This window comes from Ursus americanus, chromosome 14, assembly GCF_024610735.1.
Source record: "Ursus americanus isolate L20-20 chromosome 14, mUrsAme1.1.p, whole genome shotgun sequence".
NCBI lineage: Eukaryota > Metazoa > Chordata > Mammalia > Carnivora > Ursidae > Ursus > Ursus americanus.
In genome coordinates this window covers 1,333,454-1,351,646 of record NC_142140.1, presented here as the reverse complement: position 1 = coordinate 1,351,646, position 18,193 = coordinate 1,333,454, and the positions used below count along the sequence as shown (strand labels likewise).

Sequence of the window (18,193 nt, the reverse complement as noted above, 5' to 3'; positions counted from 1 at the left end):
GTGAGGTTTGCCCACCCTAACCCCTGCCCCTCCGAGTTGTCCTCACTTGGCCCTTGGGAGATGTGTCATAGGGGAGATGGGGCAGCACAGGCTGGCAGTGACCGTGGGGGAAGCCAGCTTCCCCAGGACTGGCGGGCCAGCACGTCCAAGAAGAAGTAGCTGCCAGCGAAGGAGGGCATCCTGTTTGCAGGGCTGGGGCCCAGGGCCAGCAGGTAGTGGAGCAGGGCCGGGGAAACCAAGTCAGAAACCTAAGAGGAGGGGAAATAGGGTGAGGAGCTTGTGGCTCCTTTTACAGGCCTGGGAATGCAGCAGAGACTTCTGTTCAACCCCTGCGCCATACACTGGGCAAAACTGAAACTTTCATGGTGAGTTTGGGGACGCAGAGGCAGATGTGGTCAAGTCCAGATGTCCCCAGTGCAGACTGTCAAAGAATAGTTGGGGATCAGGGACCCATGTGTGACACTGGGAACGCTGTCCACTCTTGAGGGAGAAATCGCTTCCCAGGTCGAGGACTGCACAGGGTGAAGAAAGGCTCACAGCACGTGGATCCTCCGCTGAGGAAGAGGCCCGGCCAAGCTCACCCTGCCGCCCCAGCTCAGGTGCTCCGGCCCCGGACCCCCTCCCCTCCACACCCTTCGGAAGCCCGCATGGCCACCCCACCACAGGCTGGACTTTCCAGGCATCTGCAGATCCCGAGAATAGAGGCACATTCTTCAAGGTGAAGTCCACCTTCTACCCAATCAATTATTTCAAATTCCAGAAACATATTTTTAATGATCTCTCTTTCAGGGTCCGTATAAAAAAACACTGCTACTTATGAGATTTTTAAGTTTTGTTCAGAGTGCTGCTCGATGAAACTAGTTTTCAGGGGAGCCCCCATGCTGTTCGCGGATGAACAGCAGGAGCGAACCACGTCCACGTTAATGCGCGAGCTCTCACTGTACTTAGTAGTCTACTGGGACAGTGGCAGCAAACGGAATCGTGATTGGGGTATTCTAGAGACCTGCAAGGGGCATTTAAACCACAGAGAGGATTCTGGTTTGTCTGGAACAACAAGAACAACTTAGTGGTGATTGTTTAAAAAGATACAAAAATACGCATACCACGTATCACTACCGCAGGGTGCACTTAACGTGGTGCATTTAAAGGGACATTTATAGCAGTAAAAATGCATATCAGAAAAGAATGAAAGCGAAAAATGAATTGGGTGTCATCTTTGAGAAGCTGCAAAACGAACAAGAAGCTCACGATAAATAAAGATGTGAAGAGACGCTTCGGAAGACACAAGAAGAGAATCGACGAGTCAACAGTAGCTTCTAATAAAACAGACAAACCTGCGGCAAGATTTCCTTCCTTTAGTGAAGGCAATACTGGGAAAGAAAAGTGGGACACAGCAGATAATACAAATTTGAAAACATAAATGAACTGTACTTACACATATACAGGTAAGGCTAGATCTTCAAATATACTAATGTATGGAAAATAAGATACACACTAACATTCATTTACAGTTTAAGAACATAGTCACCATTCAGTAACTTGTACGGTTGGATGCTTTCCTCTATCCGTTACAGCAGGGCAGACGTACAGGCAGAGCACACCATGGCACTCACTGGATCCCACGGGTCCCTAAGTGTTGCAGTGGGTGGCACCCAAGAACACCTGGGAGCTAGAAGAGGCGGCGGCAGGCCTTGCAGTGTGGCCGAGGGGAGCGGGGACAGCGGGGATCGGGCTGAGGGTCTGCAATGGGGGAAGGGGGCAGAGGGCAGAGTTCTGGGCTGCAGGGTAGAGCAGGTGCCCCAGGGCTAAACCTGGAGGCCCATTCTGATGGAGGGGCTTGGCACCTCTCCAAATGAGGAGCTCCTCTGGACGGTCCCCCCGCTGCAGCCGGGGAGGCTGAGCTGGCGCGAATCTGCCATTCCACCTGGGGATAGTGGCCAGAGGCATCCCCACTCAGAGCTGGAGGGACTGAGGAGTACGGGGGTGGGGGTCCCATGGGGTAAGGAAATACACTGGAGGTCATGGTGGCCAGGGACTGGCTCCCCACTTGGGGATCAAAGCTGGAGAAGCCCCACGGCCAGACTGAAGGCACTGGTGCAGCTGGAGGGGCAAGCCCCATCCAGAAAGGACTGACAAAAGGTGCCCACGTGTAACTCCAAAGGGCTGTATACCTCATCCAGGAGTGGACAGCACAGGGGGCTCCCATGACAGTCCAGAGGGTTGGGTCAGTTGCAGGCTGGACTCCCAGACAGGCACAGAAGCCACAGACAGGGTACACAGGTGCCCAGGGGGTTGGGACAGCTGGAGTCACGCAGTCTTCCTCGGGGATCTGGAATGTGGGGTGGATGCTCTGGTTGGCTGGTTCCGTAGATGCACTCGCTCCCATCTTGGATGAGAACTGCGCTCCAAAGCCAGCCAGCCGGGCGTTTCTCTCCTGGGCTGATACCACACAGCACCTCCAGGTGGCTCCTTGGTATCTGTGGGGTGAACAGAGTTAGAGATGGGGCAGGGAGAAGGGTTTGAGGGGGATCGGAGGAGAGGAAAAGTTCCAGGTGAGGGGGTCACAGAGCCATGTTCATCTTGGGAGGATGAGGAGAGAGGGACTATCGTGACAGCACTGAGTGACCCTGTGCGAGAGGAGGTGTCTGTGACATCTGCATGGGGCTAGAACTCATGACATCCAATCAGAAGTTCCCAATTCAGTCTTTCATAACCCCCCTCTGTACAGGTCACAGAGAGCAAAGACCGAAAAATACCAATGGCCAAGCTCACTGAGTACCTGGCATGGAGTAAGAATTAGAAAATTAGGTATAGTCTCTAAATTGATTCATAACAGAACAGAAAAATCCGAAATACACAGTAAGCCACCAGACAGTGGGGTCTGCTTAGCAAGTTCCTGAAGAATTCCATCCTTGTCCCCTCTCCCTGCACCTCCTCTCCACAAACCAGGGTCTTCCCCCAAACAGTTTCCTCCGAAGGGTGCAAAACATGAGGCCATACTCCCAGTTTTCTGCTGGAATGTTCTGGAATGTTCTGAATGGCACAATCAGCAGCCACATGCAGCCCAACGAGGAATTAGTATAAAGGAAGTAAAGAGATAGTCCAGGGGCCCAGCAGGGCCAGGAGAGGACACACTAGCAGTCTCAGCTACTTCTCCATGTAACAAAGTTCCCCCCCCCCCCGATGCCCCGAGGAATTTCCTTACAATTTGGAGAAGTTTCTGAAGTAATAACTGGTGCCCAGTCGTTGCTGTGGCCGTCCAGAGTGGCATAAAGTGCACAGATGGTCGAGAGGCTGGTAGCTAGGAGGAAACAGCCAGCCCCCAGCACCTCAAGGAGCAAAGGCTGGTGTGGTCCAAGCTCCTGGGGTCCCGAGGGGCCAGAGCAGCTGTAAAGGTGGGTTTAAACACAGCAGAGGAGCGGCACCCAACACACACGAGCTGGCTGCACATGATCCCGCACAAGAAAGAGACCAGTCAGGTCTCCCCTGCGCTCTCAGCAATGGTGGGAGCCAGCAGCTGAGCACAGCCCAGAGCAGGTGAGGGCTCTGGAAAAGAGGGTGGGCAGACCATGAGGGTCCCCGTGAATGCCTGCCGAGACCCTCCTGCACACAGGACAGCAGGAAAACATGCAGTCTAGAGAGGCGGTATAACCAGCTTCACGTTCCAGAAGCCTCTGTAAATCAGAGAGTGGACCCCAGGCAGGACCTCCAGGCCCAAAGAAGGAAGACAAGCTAGGACAGATTGAGGGATGGTAGTGTTGGAGCTGGAGGAGAGAAGGCAGATGGAGAGAAGCAGGCCCGTCCAAGATGTGTTTGGGAGGCCGGGATGACAGAGCTGGTGGCTTGATGGGGGCTAAGGGAGCACCGCTGGGAGGATTCCAGGCTGGCGCTCCCGTTCTGGCCCGAGCAACGGTGGACCAAGAACCAGGTCACTGGCACAGGGACACTGGGGTGTTTAGGGAGAAAGGCCGAGTTCAGTCTGGGTGGGCACCATGTGATCAGAGTTACTCCTTCTCTCCCCCACCCGGGGAAGGAGAAGAGTCACTGGGGAAACGAGGTCTGAGAGCTGCCTTCCTCCTCCTTCCTGGTGCCCAGGCTGAAGGACAGATCGGAGGGAAGCAAGGCTCAGTGCTCTTTCCCGGTGGGGCCTGGGAAGCAGGTGTGGCCCTGATGTTATGAGCTGGAATTGCTGGGGAGGGCACGGGGTAGGCTTGTCTCATCATCCCTACTATGTGTGGCTGGGGACTCCTGGGTGGCTCAGTCAGTTGGGCGTCTGCCTTCAGCTCGGGTCATGATCCTGGGGTCCCGGGATGGAGTCCCGCATCGGGCTCCCCTCTCAGCAAGGAGTCTGCTTCTCCCTCTGACCCTTCCCCTGCTTTTGCACTCTCTCTCTCAAATAAAATCTTGAAAAGAAAATGTGTGGCTGAAGAAACAACTCATCCCCTCCTGACAAGAAGGGGGTGAGGGGGCCTGGGGCTGAATAGGGGCAGCAGCCCCACAGAGGGTCCTCTTTAGGGATTTAAAGGAGGCAGAGGGACAGCCAGAGACAAGAAGGGAGGTTGATGTGTCCTCCATGCCAGCAGGGACCAGAGGGGGAGGGGCCCAGCCAACGCCAGCTAGGGACCAGCAGACCCGAGCTCCCAGGGCCTTGATGCAAAGCCACCCTCACTCCGGGCCTGAGACGCAGGAGCACCTCCCAGAAAGGGGCCTGAGGAAGCCTGGACTATGTTGGGAAAGTCCCAAGTAACTGGCCAGCCAGCCCTGAGGAGGAGCCCGTTTCTGCAGCTGCCCAATAGAGGGCTCTAGAAGGAAAACAGGAAACCATACTGGCTCGTATCCCTGAACTTGTGGGCTCTGACACTGGCATCCCATGCGGGTTCAGAGCAACCTCCATAGAATTAATGCTCAGAAATTCCCTGGAGTGTTCTCAAAAACGGAATATGATGGAGGAGCCATTTCGCATGATACTAAAACCAGAAAATATTTAGATTTGAAAACGAAATATCTAGTTCAAAAATAAAAATCCAAAATTGGTGTGCTCAAAATCAAAATGAATGGGATATTTCCAACATACGGCAGAAAAGGGCCAATAATCTGTCTAACAAAATGCCTCCTAGTCAAGAGTGAGAACATGAAGAACCATCAATAAAAACGGGCAACGGGCAGCTACAAGCCAAGTCACAGAGTAAGTCCCTGCTCGTCATTTATGATGTAAAAATGTCCAGCTTTGCCGGATGTTTAGATGTTTGAAAAGTCAAATTTTGAAAAGAATGAAACTTTGACTTTTATAACTAATTTGATAAAGAATAAAGCCTTGTGATGGTATTTTAAAGGCTATGGAGAAAAGCTCATGCAGTTTTGTTGTCAAAGGAGCACACACTACTCTTCGTGGTGCGATTTGGCGATAACTATCAAAACATAAAACCTGGCTTGCGAGTTCCCCTTCTGTGATCCAGACACACGGGGTGTCCCTCAGGTGACATTTCCGATTGGCCTGATCCAAGCCCACCCCCGGGGTGGGCTGGGGGCAAAGTTCTTAGGATCAAGGTCTCCAGGGAAGAATCTTCAGGGAATCACACCCATTTGGGACTCAACCCCCTTCTCCGAGGCCCAGACTGCAGGAACGATTGACCCTCCTGTACCCCATACCCCTCAGGCTAAATTTGTTCTTTATCACAGCATACTCACTTGATTTTCCTAGACTATTTCCTTCCAGCGAAGTCCCTGGAACCCTGATGCTTTGACAGTAGCGGCTGAAATGGTCTCTGAAGAGGATTTAGGTTCTGCAGGCAGCACTGCGGCCCCAGGTCCCAGGTCCCAAGTCCCAGGTCCCAGGTCAGGCTTCCTGTGCTCCGCGGATGTATGGACGCCCTGCCCCAGCTGAGGGCGGGCGGCCCTTCCTGAGCGTTCTCACTCCTGCACACTCTTCTGCTCTTTTATAGAAACATGCGCCATTTGGGGGTGGGCCTGGGCTTCAGGAGATCCTATGAAATGGACTCTCCCCCTGGGATTCAGTCAGGGGAGTGTGAACGCAGTCAAGGGTGGGTTGATTGGATCATTTGCTTACCCCAGAAAGGAAGGCAGAGCTAAACTGAATTAGGGGCAGGGTGTTACCAGGGTGTGAAAATGCCCTCGTCCTAGAGCAGTGATCAGGGGGGTTGTAGCTTTTAGCTGAGTGCGGCGAGCCTCAGCTGCGTTGGAGGAGGAAGAGCTGCAGGGACAGGGAACAGAGGATGTGAAGGTCCAGAGGGCCTGCTACAAAGGCTGGAGCACGCTGGAGCAGGGCCTGCCTTCTGGGGGAAGATGGAGCCAGACAGCAAGCGGCCGCAACTTCCAGGGCCTCGTTCTCGTGGCTGGAGATGTGGGTCTCTCCATGCAACAGCAGTGGGAGCCATTGCAGATTTTTAGTCAGAAGCCATTGCGTGTGGAGCAGGTCCAGTCCTGCCTTTGACCGTTTGAATGTTCTGAGTGTGCATGCCTGGTGAGGTACAGTCATTCAAATATATACATCCTAATCCCAAATTTCCAAATTTCCATAATTTCCAAAGTTTAATGAAACCGCACTCTGGCAGGCTCTGTTCTAAGCACTTCAAGTGTATTAACTATTGTTAAAAGAAAACCACAGGCCCCAAAATGGCATCACTTAGGCCAAGTCAGCAAACTAAGACTTAAAAAGTAACTGAACTGCTGTTTCAACCCCCCAGGAATGTAATCTCTAACTAGTCAGCCAGGGATTTTCTGGTCAGGACCAAAAAGGTAATCTGTCACTTGGGCCCTCCTCATCCCCCAAAGGAAGATGAGGTAGCCCACCTGGGAAAACCCTTTTGTTCACAACCAACGCCGTCCTCACCTGAAATAATCCCTTTTCTGTTTACGGCTTCCTGTTCTACCTTTAAAAAATCCCTTCCTGTAGCTCCTGAGAGCTCACCACTACTCGCTAGATGGGATACTGCTCAATTCAGGAAACATTTAGTAGAGCCCATTAGATCTTCCAATTTACTTGTCCAAATCTTGTGTTTTTTTTAAATGCTCTTTTCATCTTTACGTCACCCTGTGAGACCCACCACCGTACAACCATTAGGATCCAGAAAATCCAATTGTTTAAAATGTGAGGCTGCATTTTCTTCTGGGGTTAAAATAAATTCCAGAACAGCATGAGAAACCCCAAAATAAACATGGCAAAACGTATATAGGACACAAATGATCATCCCAAGTGATCAGAAGCTGTCACTACCTATACTCACCGCACCCACGACTGAGGAGGAGGGCTGGGCATAGCCCAAGTGTACTCTGTTAGGATTGGTGCTAACGCCGGGGTGCTGGCTCCAGCACTTTCCCCATTTTGCAGAGGAGGCCACATCACTAGTAATGGGGTAGAACTGCTCCAACTTCTGTGCTTCTAGTTGCAACAATCCCAGGGCTAGCATGCACACAAAAATTTATATATAAAGCTGAGCTTTTCACATGTCCTATCAAAACCCTTTATATCCTGCACAAAATGTCACAGCTCATATCAGGCAGCCCTCCCTCAGAGCCCTGGCTCCCTGTGGGTACTCATGTCGATGCCCCTTCCCTGCCCTTTCAGACTCAGAAATGGCAAGGATTCCCCACTGTCCATAGTCCCTGGGCACTTTACCATCCCTTCTTGGCTTCCTTACCTCCTCCCAGGCTGCTGAAAATAGTGCACTCATGAAACATTAAATGTTCCTTAATGAACCATTCAAATGTTTCACACCAGAACCTTGACTGATACACTTCCCTTAATTCTTCAGAATGGTTTTTACTTTCATTTTTATTTTGTCTGATACCTCCATTATCATACATGCTTTCACTGTGTCATCAGTATTACCAGCTAGTATTTATCTTTCAATAAATTATCTTATCCATTCATAATTGTTACATTAAATTAGCAAATCGATAACTATGTTCTCCAGCCAAGGATATAAGATTATTTGTACCATTTTTGTATTATTCTTTCATATATCCTAACGTCCTGTATTGATGTTTGGAATCTTAGTTTGATCCTGATATTTAATTTTTTAAATCAATGCTATTTACATTTAACTTTCATCAGCTTTCACTAACAATTCTGTTCACTCCTGCTTTATGACTTCCACAAGTTCTTTCTGGATTCATTTCCTTTTACATTTTTATTTTATAACTTCTATAATATATAATTCACTTAACTGTATGATTTCTGTTCTGTTATTCATTCTATAAGGACCCATACATGGTAAAATTTGGGAAGTTTTTATGTATGAAAGTTTATCTTATTCTCAGTTTTTCTTTAATTTATAGTTTGGCTGGGTATAAAATTCTAGGTCCAGAGTTACTTGGTCTTAGCAATTTGAAAATATTGTTTAATTAACCTCTTGCCTCCACTTTTGCTGCTGAGATTTGCGATTTTTATCAGACTCTCTTTCTTTATAAATAGTGCCTTTCCCCTGCTAATTAATTGTATTGTTTATTCACCTCTTCGTGTTTTGGCATGTCATTAGAATGTAATTATGATTCATTTTTGTTTCATGGTGGTTTGCTTGGCTACACACTTGGTGCGATCTTTCTATTTGAAGTTTATTTCTTCAATTTTAAACATCTTTAGCATTCATGATGTTGATTAATGAGCCACCAGTATCACCAAGAAAATCTATTTCTGACACTTCTACTGGGATTATGCTGGAAATAGCCAAGACAAACTCACATAAGAATAAAGTAGGAGAACTTACACTATCAGGTTTTAAAACCCACTATAAATCTATAGCAAAAAAAGCCAGCATGGTATTTATGTAAGACTAGACATATAGTTTAATGAAACAAAATATTGAGTCCATAAACAAAACCTCTCATGATTTTCAACAAAAATGCCAATGATTCAATATATACATGAAATACTTTTCAATAAATGGTGCTGGGGCACATGGATATTCATACCAGAAATAGATAATCCATGTATCACACCATACACAAAATTAGTTTGAAAGGAGTCATAGACCTAATCTCAAACATAAAATAATAAAGTTTCTAAAAGAAAAAAAAAAGAATGCTTATTTCTTAGTTTTGATAAAGTTACTGTAGTTATATAAGATATTAAAATTAGAGAAAGCTGAGTGAAGAGTTTAGGCAAACTATGTTTTTTGCAACTTTTCTGTAAGTATAAAATTATTTTAAAATAAAAAGTAAAAAACAGGGCATAACTTCATAACTTTGGGGTAGGCAAAGATTACTTAAGTAATAAACAAAAATTACTATTTGAAAAAGAAAGATTGTTAAACTTGACTCCATTGAAATTAAGAACTTATCATCAGAAGACATCATAAAGAGAATGAAGAGACATATTACAGACTGGAGGAAGATGTTCATAATATATATATCCAACCAACAATATGTATGCAGAATTCACAAAAAAACTTCTACAAATCAATAGGAAAAAGACATACAGCTTAATTTAGAAATGGGTTTGACTTGACGAAGAGAATATTCAACTGACCGTTGGGCACACGAATGTGTGATCAACATCATTAGTCATCAGGGAAATGCAACTTAAATAAGATACCACTATACACCCACTGGAATGGCTAACATCAAAAAGACTGACATTATTTGGTGCTGATAGGCACGTGGAGGAACTGGAACTTTAAAAATTGATGGTGGGACTTTAAATTGAAATAACACTTTGGAAAACTTTCTGCCAGTACTCTATAATCCAGAAATCAAAAAATGACTGCATGAGTCCACAAAAGATATCTACAAGAATGTTTATAGTTTATGTTTACAGTTTAAGAATAGTTTATAATTAAGTTTATGGTTTAAGAATATTTACCCACAAAAGATAAAATTGAAAAAACTCAAATATCTATCAATAGTAAAATGCATAAATAAAGCCAGACATAAAGAAGTTCATGCTATATTATTGCAACTATATAAAATTCAAGAACAGGCAAAAGATAATTTATAGTGATAGAAATTAGGATAGAAGTTACTCTCTGTGTGAGGGTGGGTAATTTGATAGGAAGGGGCACATGGGAACCTTCCTAAGGCTGGGGATAATTTACATATTGGTCTGAGCTGTGATTATATGTACATCTAAATATATAAAATTCATTGACATAGGAGTTACTGAGAGAGAGGAGAGCAAAAAAGAAGTAGAAAAAAATATCTGAATAATGGTTGAAAACTTAACAAATCTGATGAAAAATAACTTCACATTCAAAAAGTTCAATGAAGGGGTGCCTGAGTGGCACAGCGGTTAAGCGTCTGCCTTCGGCTCAGGGCGTGATCCCGGAGTTCTGGGATCGAGCCCCACATCAGGCTCCTCCGCTAGGAGCCTGCTTCTTCCTCTCCTACTCCCCCTGCTTGTGTTCCCTCTCTCGCTGGCTGTCTCTCTCTCTGTCAAATAAATAAATAAAATCTTTAAAAAAAAAAAAAAAAGAGTTTCCGGGGAAAATGTGAAAAATGCTTTAAAAAAAAAAAAAAGCTCAATGAAGCCCAAGTAGAATAAATTCAAAGAGATCCACACTTAGCCAGATCATAATCAAACTATTAAAAGCCAAAACCAAAGAGAAAATCTTGAAAGTGGCAAAAGAGAAGTAACGCATTATATACAAGAGATCCTCAATAAGATTAACAGAAATCATGAAAACAATGAGACGGGATATTTAAAGTTCTAGGGTGAAAAAAGGACTATAAATCAAGAATTCCATGTCCAGCAAAACTATCCTTCAAAAATGAAGAATAAATTAACAAATGCCGAAATAAACAAAACAACTAATTCATTGCTAGAAGACCTACCCTACAAGAAATACTAAGGAGAGTCCTTCAGGCTGAAATGAAAGGACACTAGATGGTAACTCAAATATGCACAAAGAAATAAATAGCACCAGTAAATATAACTATGTGGGTAAATATAAAAGATAGTACAAATATATTTTTTGTTTATAGCTCTTTCTTTCTGTCATCCATTTTGAAAAACAACTACAGAAAGCAATGCTTATAAATCTCTGTTGATGGGGACATATAAATGTATAATTTCTATGGCAATAATAGCATAAGGGAGGGGGGAGGGAATAGAGCTTTATAGGAGCAAAGTTTTATATATTATTGAAATGACATCCATATGAATCCAAACTAGATTATTATAATTAAAGGTGTTAATTGTAACCCCTGGGTAACCACTAAGAAAATCACTCCAAAAAAATAGTAAAAGAAATGACAAGGAAATTAAAATGGTACAGTGGAGGATATATATTTAACACAAAGGAAGGCAGTAAGGGAGGACTAGAGGAACAAATAAAACATAAGACATAGAGCAAAATAGCAGACATAAATCCTACCACAATACTGGTTACAATGAATGTAAATGGATTATTCATTTCAATTAAAAGGGGAAGGTTGGCAGAATCGATTTTTAAAATTTAAAAACATGATCCAACTATATTCTGTGTACAAGAGATATACTTTAGATTCAGAGACGCAAATAACTTGAAAGTAAATGGGTGGAAAAATATATACCATACAAACAGTAACAAAAGATCGTTGGAACAGCTATACTAATACCAGACAAAAGCCCTTTAAGACATAAATGTTTACTAGAGACAAAGAAGGACATATTATAATGATAGAAGACTCAATCCCTCAAGAAGATACAACAATTATAAACATATATGCCCATAACAACAGAGCCCCAAAATATAGGAAGCAAAACGCGATGGAATTAAAGGGAGAAGTAAACAGTTCAACCATAATAGGAGGCTTTGATACCTCACTTTTAATAATAGAATAACTAGACAGAAGACCAATAAGAGAACAGAAGATGTGAACAAAACTCGTAATCAAGCAGATTTAACAGAAATCTGTAGAACACTCTACACAACAGTAGCAGAGCACACTTTCCTCTCAAGTTCTCCAGGATCAATCGGTTGTTACACCATGAAACAGATCTCGATAAATTTAAAAAGACTGAATTCATACAGTGCATGTTCTTCAACCACATTGGGCTAAAAGTGGAAATCAACAGCAAAAGGAAATTTGGAAAATTCACAAATATGTGGATATTAAGCAACACACTTCTAAATAACCAGTGAGTCAAAGAAGAAATCACAAGGGAAATTAGAAAATACTTTGAGATGAATGAAAACAAAATGGGTTTTAGTGAAAGCGGTGCTCAGAAGAAAATTTTTACCTGTATGTAGGAGCCAAACTATTAAACTGTTAGAAGAACATATAAGTGTAAATCTGGATGACTTCGGAATTAGACAATGATTTCTGGGATATGACACCTAACACACAAGCAAGCAATGAACAAAAGATAGATTGGACTTCATCAAAATTAAATTGTTTTGTGCTTCAAAGAACACCATCAAGAAAACGAAAAGATCCACAGAGAGAACATATTTATAAATCATGTATCTGCTGAGGGACATTTATCTAGAATAGATTCTTTAAAACTCCTACAGCTCAACGATAAGAAGCAAAAAAACCCAATTTAATAATGGACAAAGGATTTGAATAGACAACCCTTCAAAAAAGATATAAAAGTGGCCAATCACCTTCTAAAAAGATGTTCAACATCATTGGTCCTTCGGGAAATGCAAATGAACCAAAAGCATGTCATAGCCACTCAGGATGGCTATACTAAAAAGACACTAACTAGGGCTGCTAAGGGTGTGGAGAAAGTGGGACCCCCACACATTGCTGGTAGGAATGTAAAATGGTGCAGCTGCTGTGGAAGACAGTTCCCCACTTCCTCACTGAGTTAATTATAGAGTTACCATATGACCCACTAATTCCTCTCCTAGGTTTATACCCAAGAGAAACAAAAACATCTGGCCACACAAAAGCTTGTACATGAATGTTCATTGCAGCATTATTCATAGTAGCTAAAAAGTGAACAACCTAAATGTCTACCAGTCATGAGTGGATAAACAAAATACGTCCATATGATAAAATATTGTGCAACCACAAAAAGGAATGAAATCTAATACATGCTACAACATGGACAAACCTTGAAAGTATTACCCTACGTGGAAGAAGCCATGCATTTATATGAAATGTCCAGAGCAGGCAAATCCATAGAAGACAAATTAAATCAGTGGTTTCCAGGGGCTGGGGGCGGGGGGGAAGGGAGAGGGACTGCTAGTGGGTATGCAATTTCTTTTTGTGGTGATGAAAATGTTATGAAATTAGGTAGTGGTGATTCACAAGCACAAGCTTTGAATATAATAAAAAACCATTGAATGGTATAGTCTACAAAGGTGAATTATATGGCATATGAATTAAATCTCAATAAAATGTATTCATTGAGGGGTACACTTAACATTAATGCACTTTATATATGCTATTTTGCAGTAGAAAGTAAAAAGGGGGATATATTTAGACTAATCTAAATTAAAAGAGAATTTAAAAATGCATCTTAGTCCATAGGTATAACAATCAACTGCAATGCATCATTATTGATTGATCCTAGGGTGTTTTTTAATCTGTAAAATGTACTCTGAGGTGATTTATGCAGATCTGAATATGGAGTAAAATAAGTATCGGTGCTATGATGGAACTGATCACTGTTGCAGGTAAGACAATGGTATGTGTGAATGTGAGAGAGCATCCTGATTTCTTAGAGATGCCTCCTGGTGTATCCCAATATTTCTGTATTTTTCAGTAGTTTAGCAGTGTGTACGTGGATAGAGGGACAGAGAGAGAGAAAGGGAAGGCAAATACGGCAAAACATCAATGCTTGTTGAATTCAGACAATGAAGCACGGATGTTCTTTCTACTTATTCTCATGTTTAGAGGCTCTGTTTTGTTTTGTTTTGTTTTTAAGAGAGAGAGCCCATGTGAGCAGGGGGGAGACGCAAAGGGAGAGGGAGAGAGAGAATCTTAAGCAGAGCCCAGTGTGGAGCCTGATGCAGGGCTCAATCTCAAGACCCTGAGATCATGACCTGCGCTGAAACCAAGAGTTGGACGCTTAACCAACTGAGCCACCCAGACACCCCGTTGAAAGTTTTTTCCTGGTAAAAAATGTTAAAAAGAGAGAGAATAGCTGTGAATGTTTGAGTTCTCCTCCATGACCAGCCCCACAGAGGGTCCCAGTTGTCGTGTGTGGGTTGGATAACAGGCAGAGCACCGGCAGCCTCTCCACCCCGATGGTGCCCGATGGAGCCATGGCTCCACCCTGACCCCTGGGAAGCAGTGGAAGTGTTGGTGAGGCTGCCCCAGACCTGGGGCCTGGGGCTGGGGAGCGGTTGTCCTCCTGCCCGCAGCTTTCATCCCTCACGGTCCGCACGTTCACTCAGATGGGCACAGTTGGTTGAAAGCTGACTCCATAAGAGAAAATGCAGTTTTTCTAAAACCTTGTGTCTCTCATTCAGAAATCCTGAATGAACCTGGTGTCTGTTCAAAAATAATATGCCAAACTGGAATCATCTCTAGCAAATACCGCCCTGGAGAAAGACTCACCAGGAGAATGAAGCTTGGAAGAAAATTTTGAGGAGCTGGAGGAGAAACTCAACCCCAATAGAGGAATCCCTCCCCAAGAATGAGAAGTGAGGGGCGCCTGGGTGGCGCAGTCCTTAAGCGTCTGCCTTTGGCTCAGGGCGTGATCCCGGCGTTCTGGGATCGAGTCCCACATCAGGCTCCTCCGCTATGAGCCTGCTTCTTCCTCTCCCACTCCCCTGCTTCTGTTCCCGTTCTTGCTGGCTGTCTGTCCCTCTCTCTCAGATAAATAAATAAATAAAATCTTAAAAAAAAAAAAAAAAGAATGAGAAGTGAGTAGAGATAGCCCAATACTCAGCACGCGCGGAGGGAATGGCCCAAACCGCAAGGATGATCCAGCCACGAACAGTGACTCGGGGTCCTGTCAGCACAGTCATCTCCTCCCCATGGGGCTTCGGGCCCCATCTGAAGCAAGAGCTGTCCTCATCCCTCCGCCCCCTCTTCCTGTGGATTTGAGGGAACAGCTCATAAGAAGAGCTTCTGCTCTCTGCCTCCTCCTTAAGAAGGGCCTACAGACCCTGCCTTAAAACCCCCTTTTCAGGCTGGCTGCCCAGCCTCCTTCCTTCATACCCTTAAAATGAAGGTGAGTTCCTTCAGCTTAATTTAAACTTCAGAACCCAGAAGTACACTCACAACACTTTGGGCTCCACTTTTGTTTTATCCTTGTTTTTACAAGGAATCTTGAGCTGTCATTAGTAGTTTAAGATGCAGTCTGGATGTAGTGGCTCAGAGCTGGAGGCACTGAGGAGTATGGGGGTGGGGTCCTACGGGGTAAGGAAATACACCAGAGGCCAAGGGGCCAGGTGCTGGTTTCCCATTCGAGGATCAAAGCTGGAGAAGTCCCAAGGCCAGATTGAAGATACTGGGGCAGCTGGAGGGAGATGCCCCATTAAGAGAAGACTGCCAAAGGGCACCTACATGTGAGTGAGTGGGTATGAGGTGGGCACCTCATGTGGGGTCAGTGACTCAGAAAGCAGCTCCATGACAAAGCTGGTTACATGTTGAATTCCCTGGCAGACCAGAGGTTCGCCATGGCGGCTGGGGCTGCTGCATGCCTGCGGGGTTTTTTCTTTCTTTTTTTTTTTTAAACATTTTATTTGTTTATTTGACAGAGAGAGACACAGCCAGCGAGAGAGGGAACACAAGCAGGGGGAGTGGGAGAGGAAGAAGCAGGCTCCCAGCAGAGCAGGGAGCCTGATGCAGGGCTCGATCCCAGGACCCTGGGATCACGCCCTGGGCTGAAGGCAGACACTTAACAACTGAGCCACCCAGGTGCCCCATGCGAGGTTTGTTTGAGGACTGAGAGGCCATCTAACATATGAAAAGATGTTCTGTTCACTAATAAAGAAAATAAAAGTTTAAGAAGGAGTGGAAGATTGGCTTTAACCAATTAATTTGGTAAATCATAAAAAGTTTGATCTCACGTGTTGTTTCACGAGCTATGGAGATAAATGCTTTTCAGTGCATTGTTGGGGCATAAAGGGGAGCTTGGAGAAAACTTGGCAAAACACCCCAACCCTCAAATTTGTAGACCAGGGTAGGAGGTAGAGAGGCAAGTAGCCAGGATACCAGACCTACCTACACAAGGGCCCCTGAGGGTGTTGAGGACCATTTGTAGGATGGGGTCTCCAGGAAAGGAGTCTTTGTTGTCCTGGTAGAAGCCTGGGTGGGGGCAGATGCAGGGGGGAGAGCTGAGCAGGTAGCCAAGAGGGGGAGGGAATAGAGGGAAGTCTTGTAAGGGGCATGTGGAGAGGGAACTGCTGAGCAAAGGGGAGACACAGCAGGGGATCAGGGCTATGGGAGGGAAAGGTCAGTGGCCCTCTGTCCAGACTAGATTACCCCTTCATCCAAAAAGGATCCCACATCTGAACCCATCAGACAAGATCTGCTCACTACCTGTCTGATGCCTGATGTCCTAGGATGTCCTTTTTGGGCTCTTTGTTTGGAAGCATTGGCCTTGAACATTCCAGGACAGGGAGGTGACCACCACTGGGGCATTGTGAGCTCCGAAGAGTGATGGCCTCTGCCCTACACTGCTGCTCTCACCTAGGGATAGAGGGGCCCAGACATACCAGGCAGGATTGAGAAAGGTTGGGGGCCAGGGGGTGGGAAAGGTGCTTTGACCAGGTGTGACTCGAAGGAGAATATAGTTTCAGAGTCCACTATCAAATGGTGCACCTCCCCTAACTTAATCATAACCAGGAAGCTGGTTGGATTGATCCAATAATCTGTTTATCTCAGAAACAGAGGTACAAACAGAATTGTGTTGGATGCTGGCAAGGGGAGGGTCCAGGGTATGTAATTGATCTAGGTACCAGAGGTTAGGGAAAGGTGACCAGCCAGGGAGCTTTGATCTGGGTCTGAAGGGAAGTGGGAATTACCCTCACTAGGAGAAGGGGTCGGGGGGCGAGGGCCTTATGGGCAGAGGGAAGCCTATCTAACAAGGCCCTAGGGGAGGAGCAGACCTCTTTTTTTGTTTTGTTTTTTTAAGATTTTTTTATTTATTTGAGAGAGAGAGAAAGAGAGAGAAGAGAACATGAGTGGGGGAGGGGCAGAGCGAGAGACTCTCAGGCAGACTCCCCGCTGAGCACAGAGTCCCTGTGGCGTCTCCATCTCACAACACTGAGATCATGACCTGAGTGGAAACCAAGAGTCAGATTCTTAACTGACTGCGCCACCCACCTGCCCCAGAAGACCCTTTTCAGGACCCCACGGGCCCAGTACGAATGGAGCAGGAAGTAGGCAGCGTGTGGAGCTTGTCCAGCAGGATGCTCACCTCCCAGGCCCTCTGGCTGGTCTCTGTCCTGCAAGGGGCAGTCACTGCAGAGTTTTAAGAAGGGCATGATGTGCTCAACAGGCATCTGTCAGGCCTGAAGTTTCTACAATTTGGGGGTAACTTCCCTAAAAATCATTCCGATTTAGGAATGTAAAATTGCTAGCCACACCCGCTGACCCTGGACTTGGGAAGGGGCTCTGCCCTGACCTAGGACCCCATCTCATGCCCACTCCCCCTGGGAGGCAAGTGCTGCTGTGACAATCCACTCTCCCACCATGACTAAACCAGTGGGATCCAGGAAATAACCTCGTTATTTGTTAGAACACGTGGGCTGCCACTATTGTGAGGCTAATTCCTAAAGTATATATTTTCAGACCTCTCTTAGGTCCCCAAAGCCCAAAAGGAAAGAGCTGGTTGCACCGTGAGAAAGGTGAAAGGTACAAAGTGTAGGGACAGTCCCTTCTTGCCCCAGTTCCCCCCGCAGAGGTCCACCAGGTAGCCTCCATGTTGGGGAGACAGATGAGGCTGGCAGAGGCAGGAGCCCATCTCCCATCTCCCTAGCGCTACACGTACGTTTGAGCTGGCTCTGGGGTTATTGCCCCCATTTCAGAATGGGGATTACAGCCTTTGACTCAGGCCTCCCTGGGGCACCACTGGTCTGCAGGGCGTGTGCATGTGCTAATACTGCCAGTCTCTGCAGAACGGACACTTTCATCCTTTCTCTCATTTTTCTCCTTGATCTGTCATTTCCTGAGAAGTGTGTGTTGTTAAATCCCCCATATTTATGGATTTATTTAAATATTTTGAAGCTTCTTTTTTAGGCCAGTGGAGGTGATTTATTCTCGGTGGAATGTGTCTTTTATCAAAATTAAGTATGCTTCTTTGTTCTTTTTAACACTATTACCCTCAATTACATCTTCCCACATAACT

At 45.5% G+C, this 18,193-nt stretch overlaps 1 protein-coding gene across 1 annotated transcript; it reads right to left on the bottom strand.

Annotated features, from left to right (window-relative positions):
- Nucleotides 1-1,669: 1,669 nt before the first annotated feature.
- On the bottom strand, nt 1,670-16,232 carry PRR23E (PRR23 family member E). Its single transcript, XM_087866634.1, has 2 exons — nt 16,066-16,232; nt 1,670-2,477 (listed from the first exon to the last, which is right to left on the bottom strand). Exons 1-2 carry the CDS (start codon nt 16,230-16,232, stop codon nt 1,670-1,672), a joined length of 975 nt encoding a protein of 324 aa, XP_087722760.1.
- Between the last annotated feature and the right edge of the window lie 1,961 nt (nt 16,233-18,193).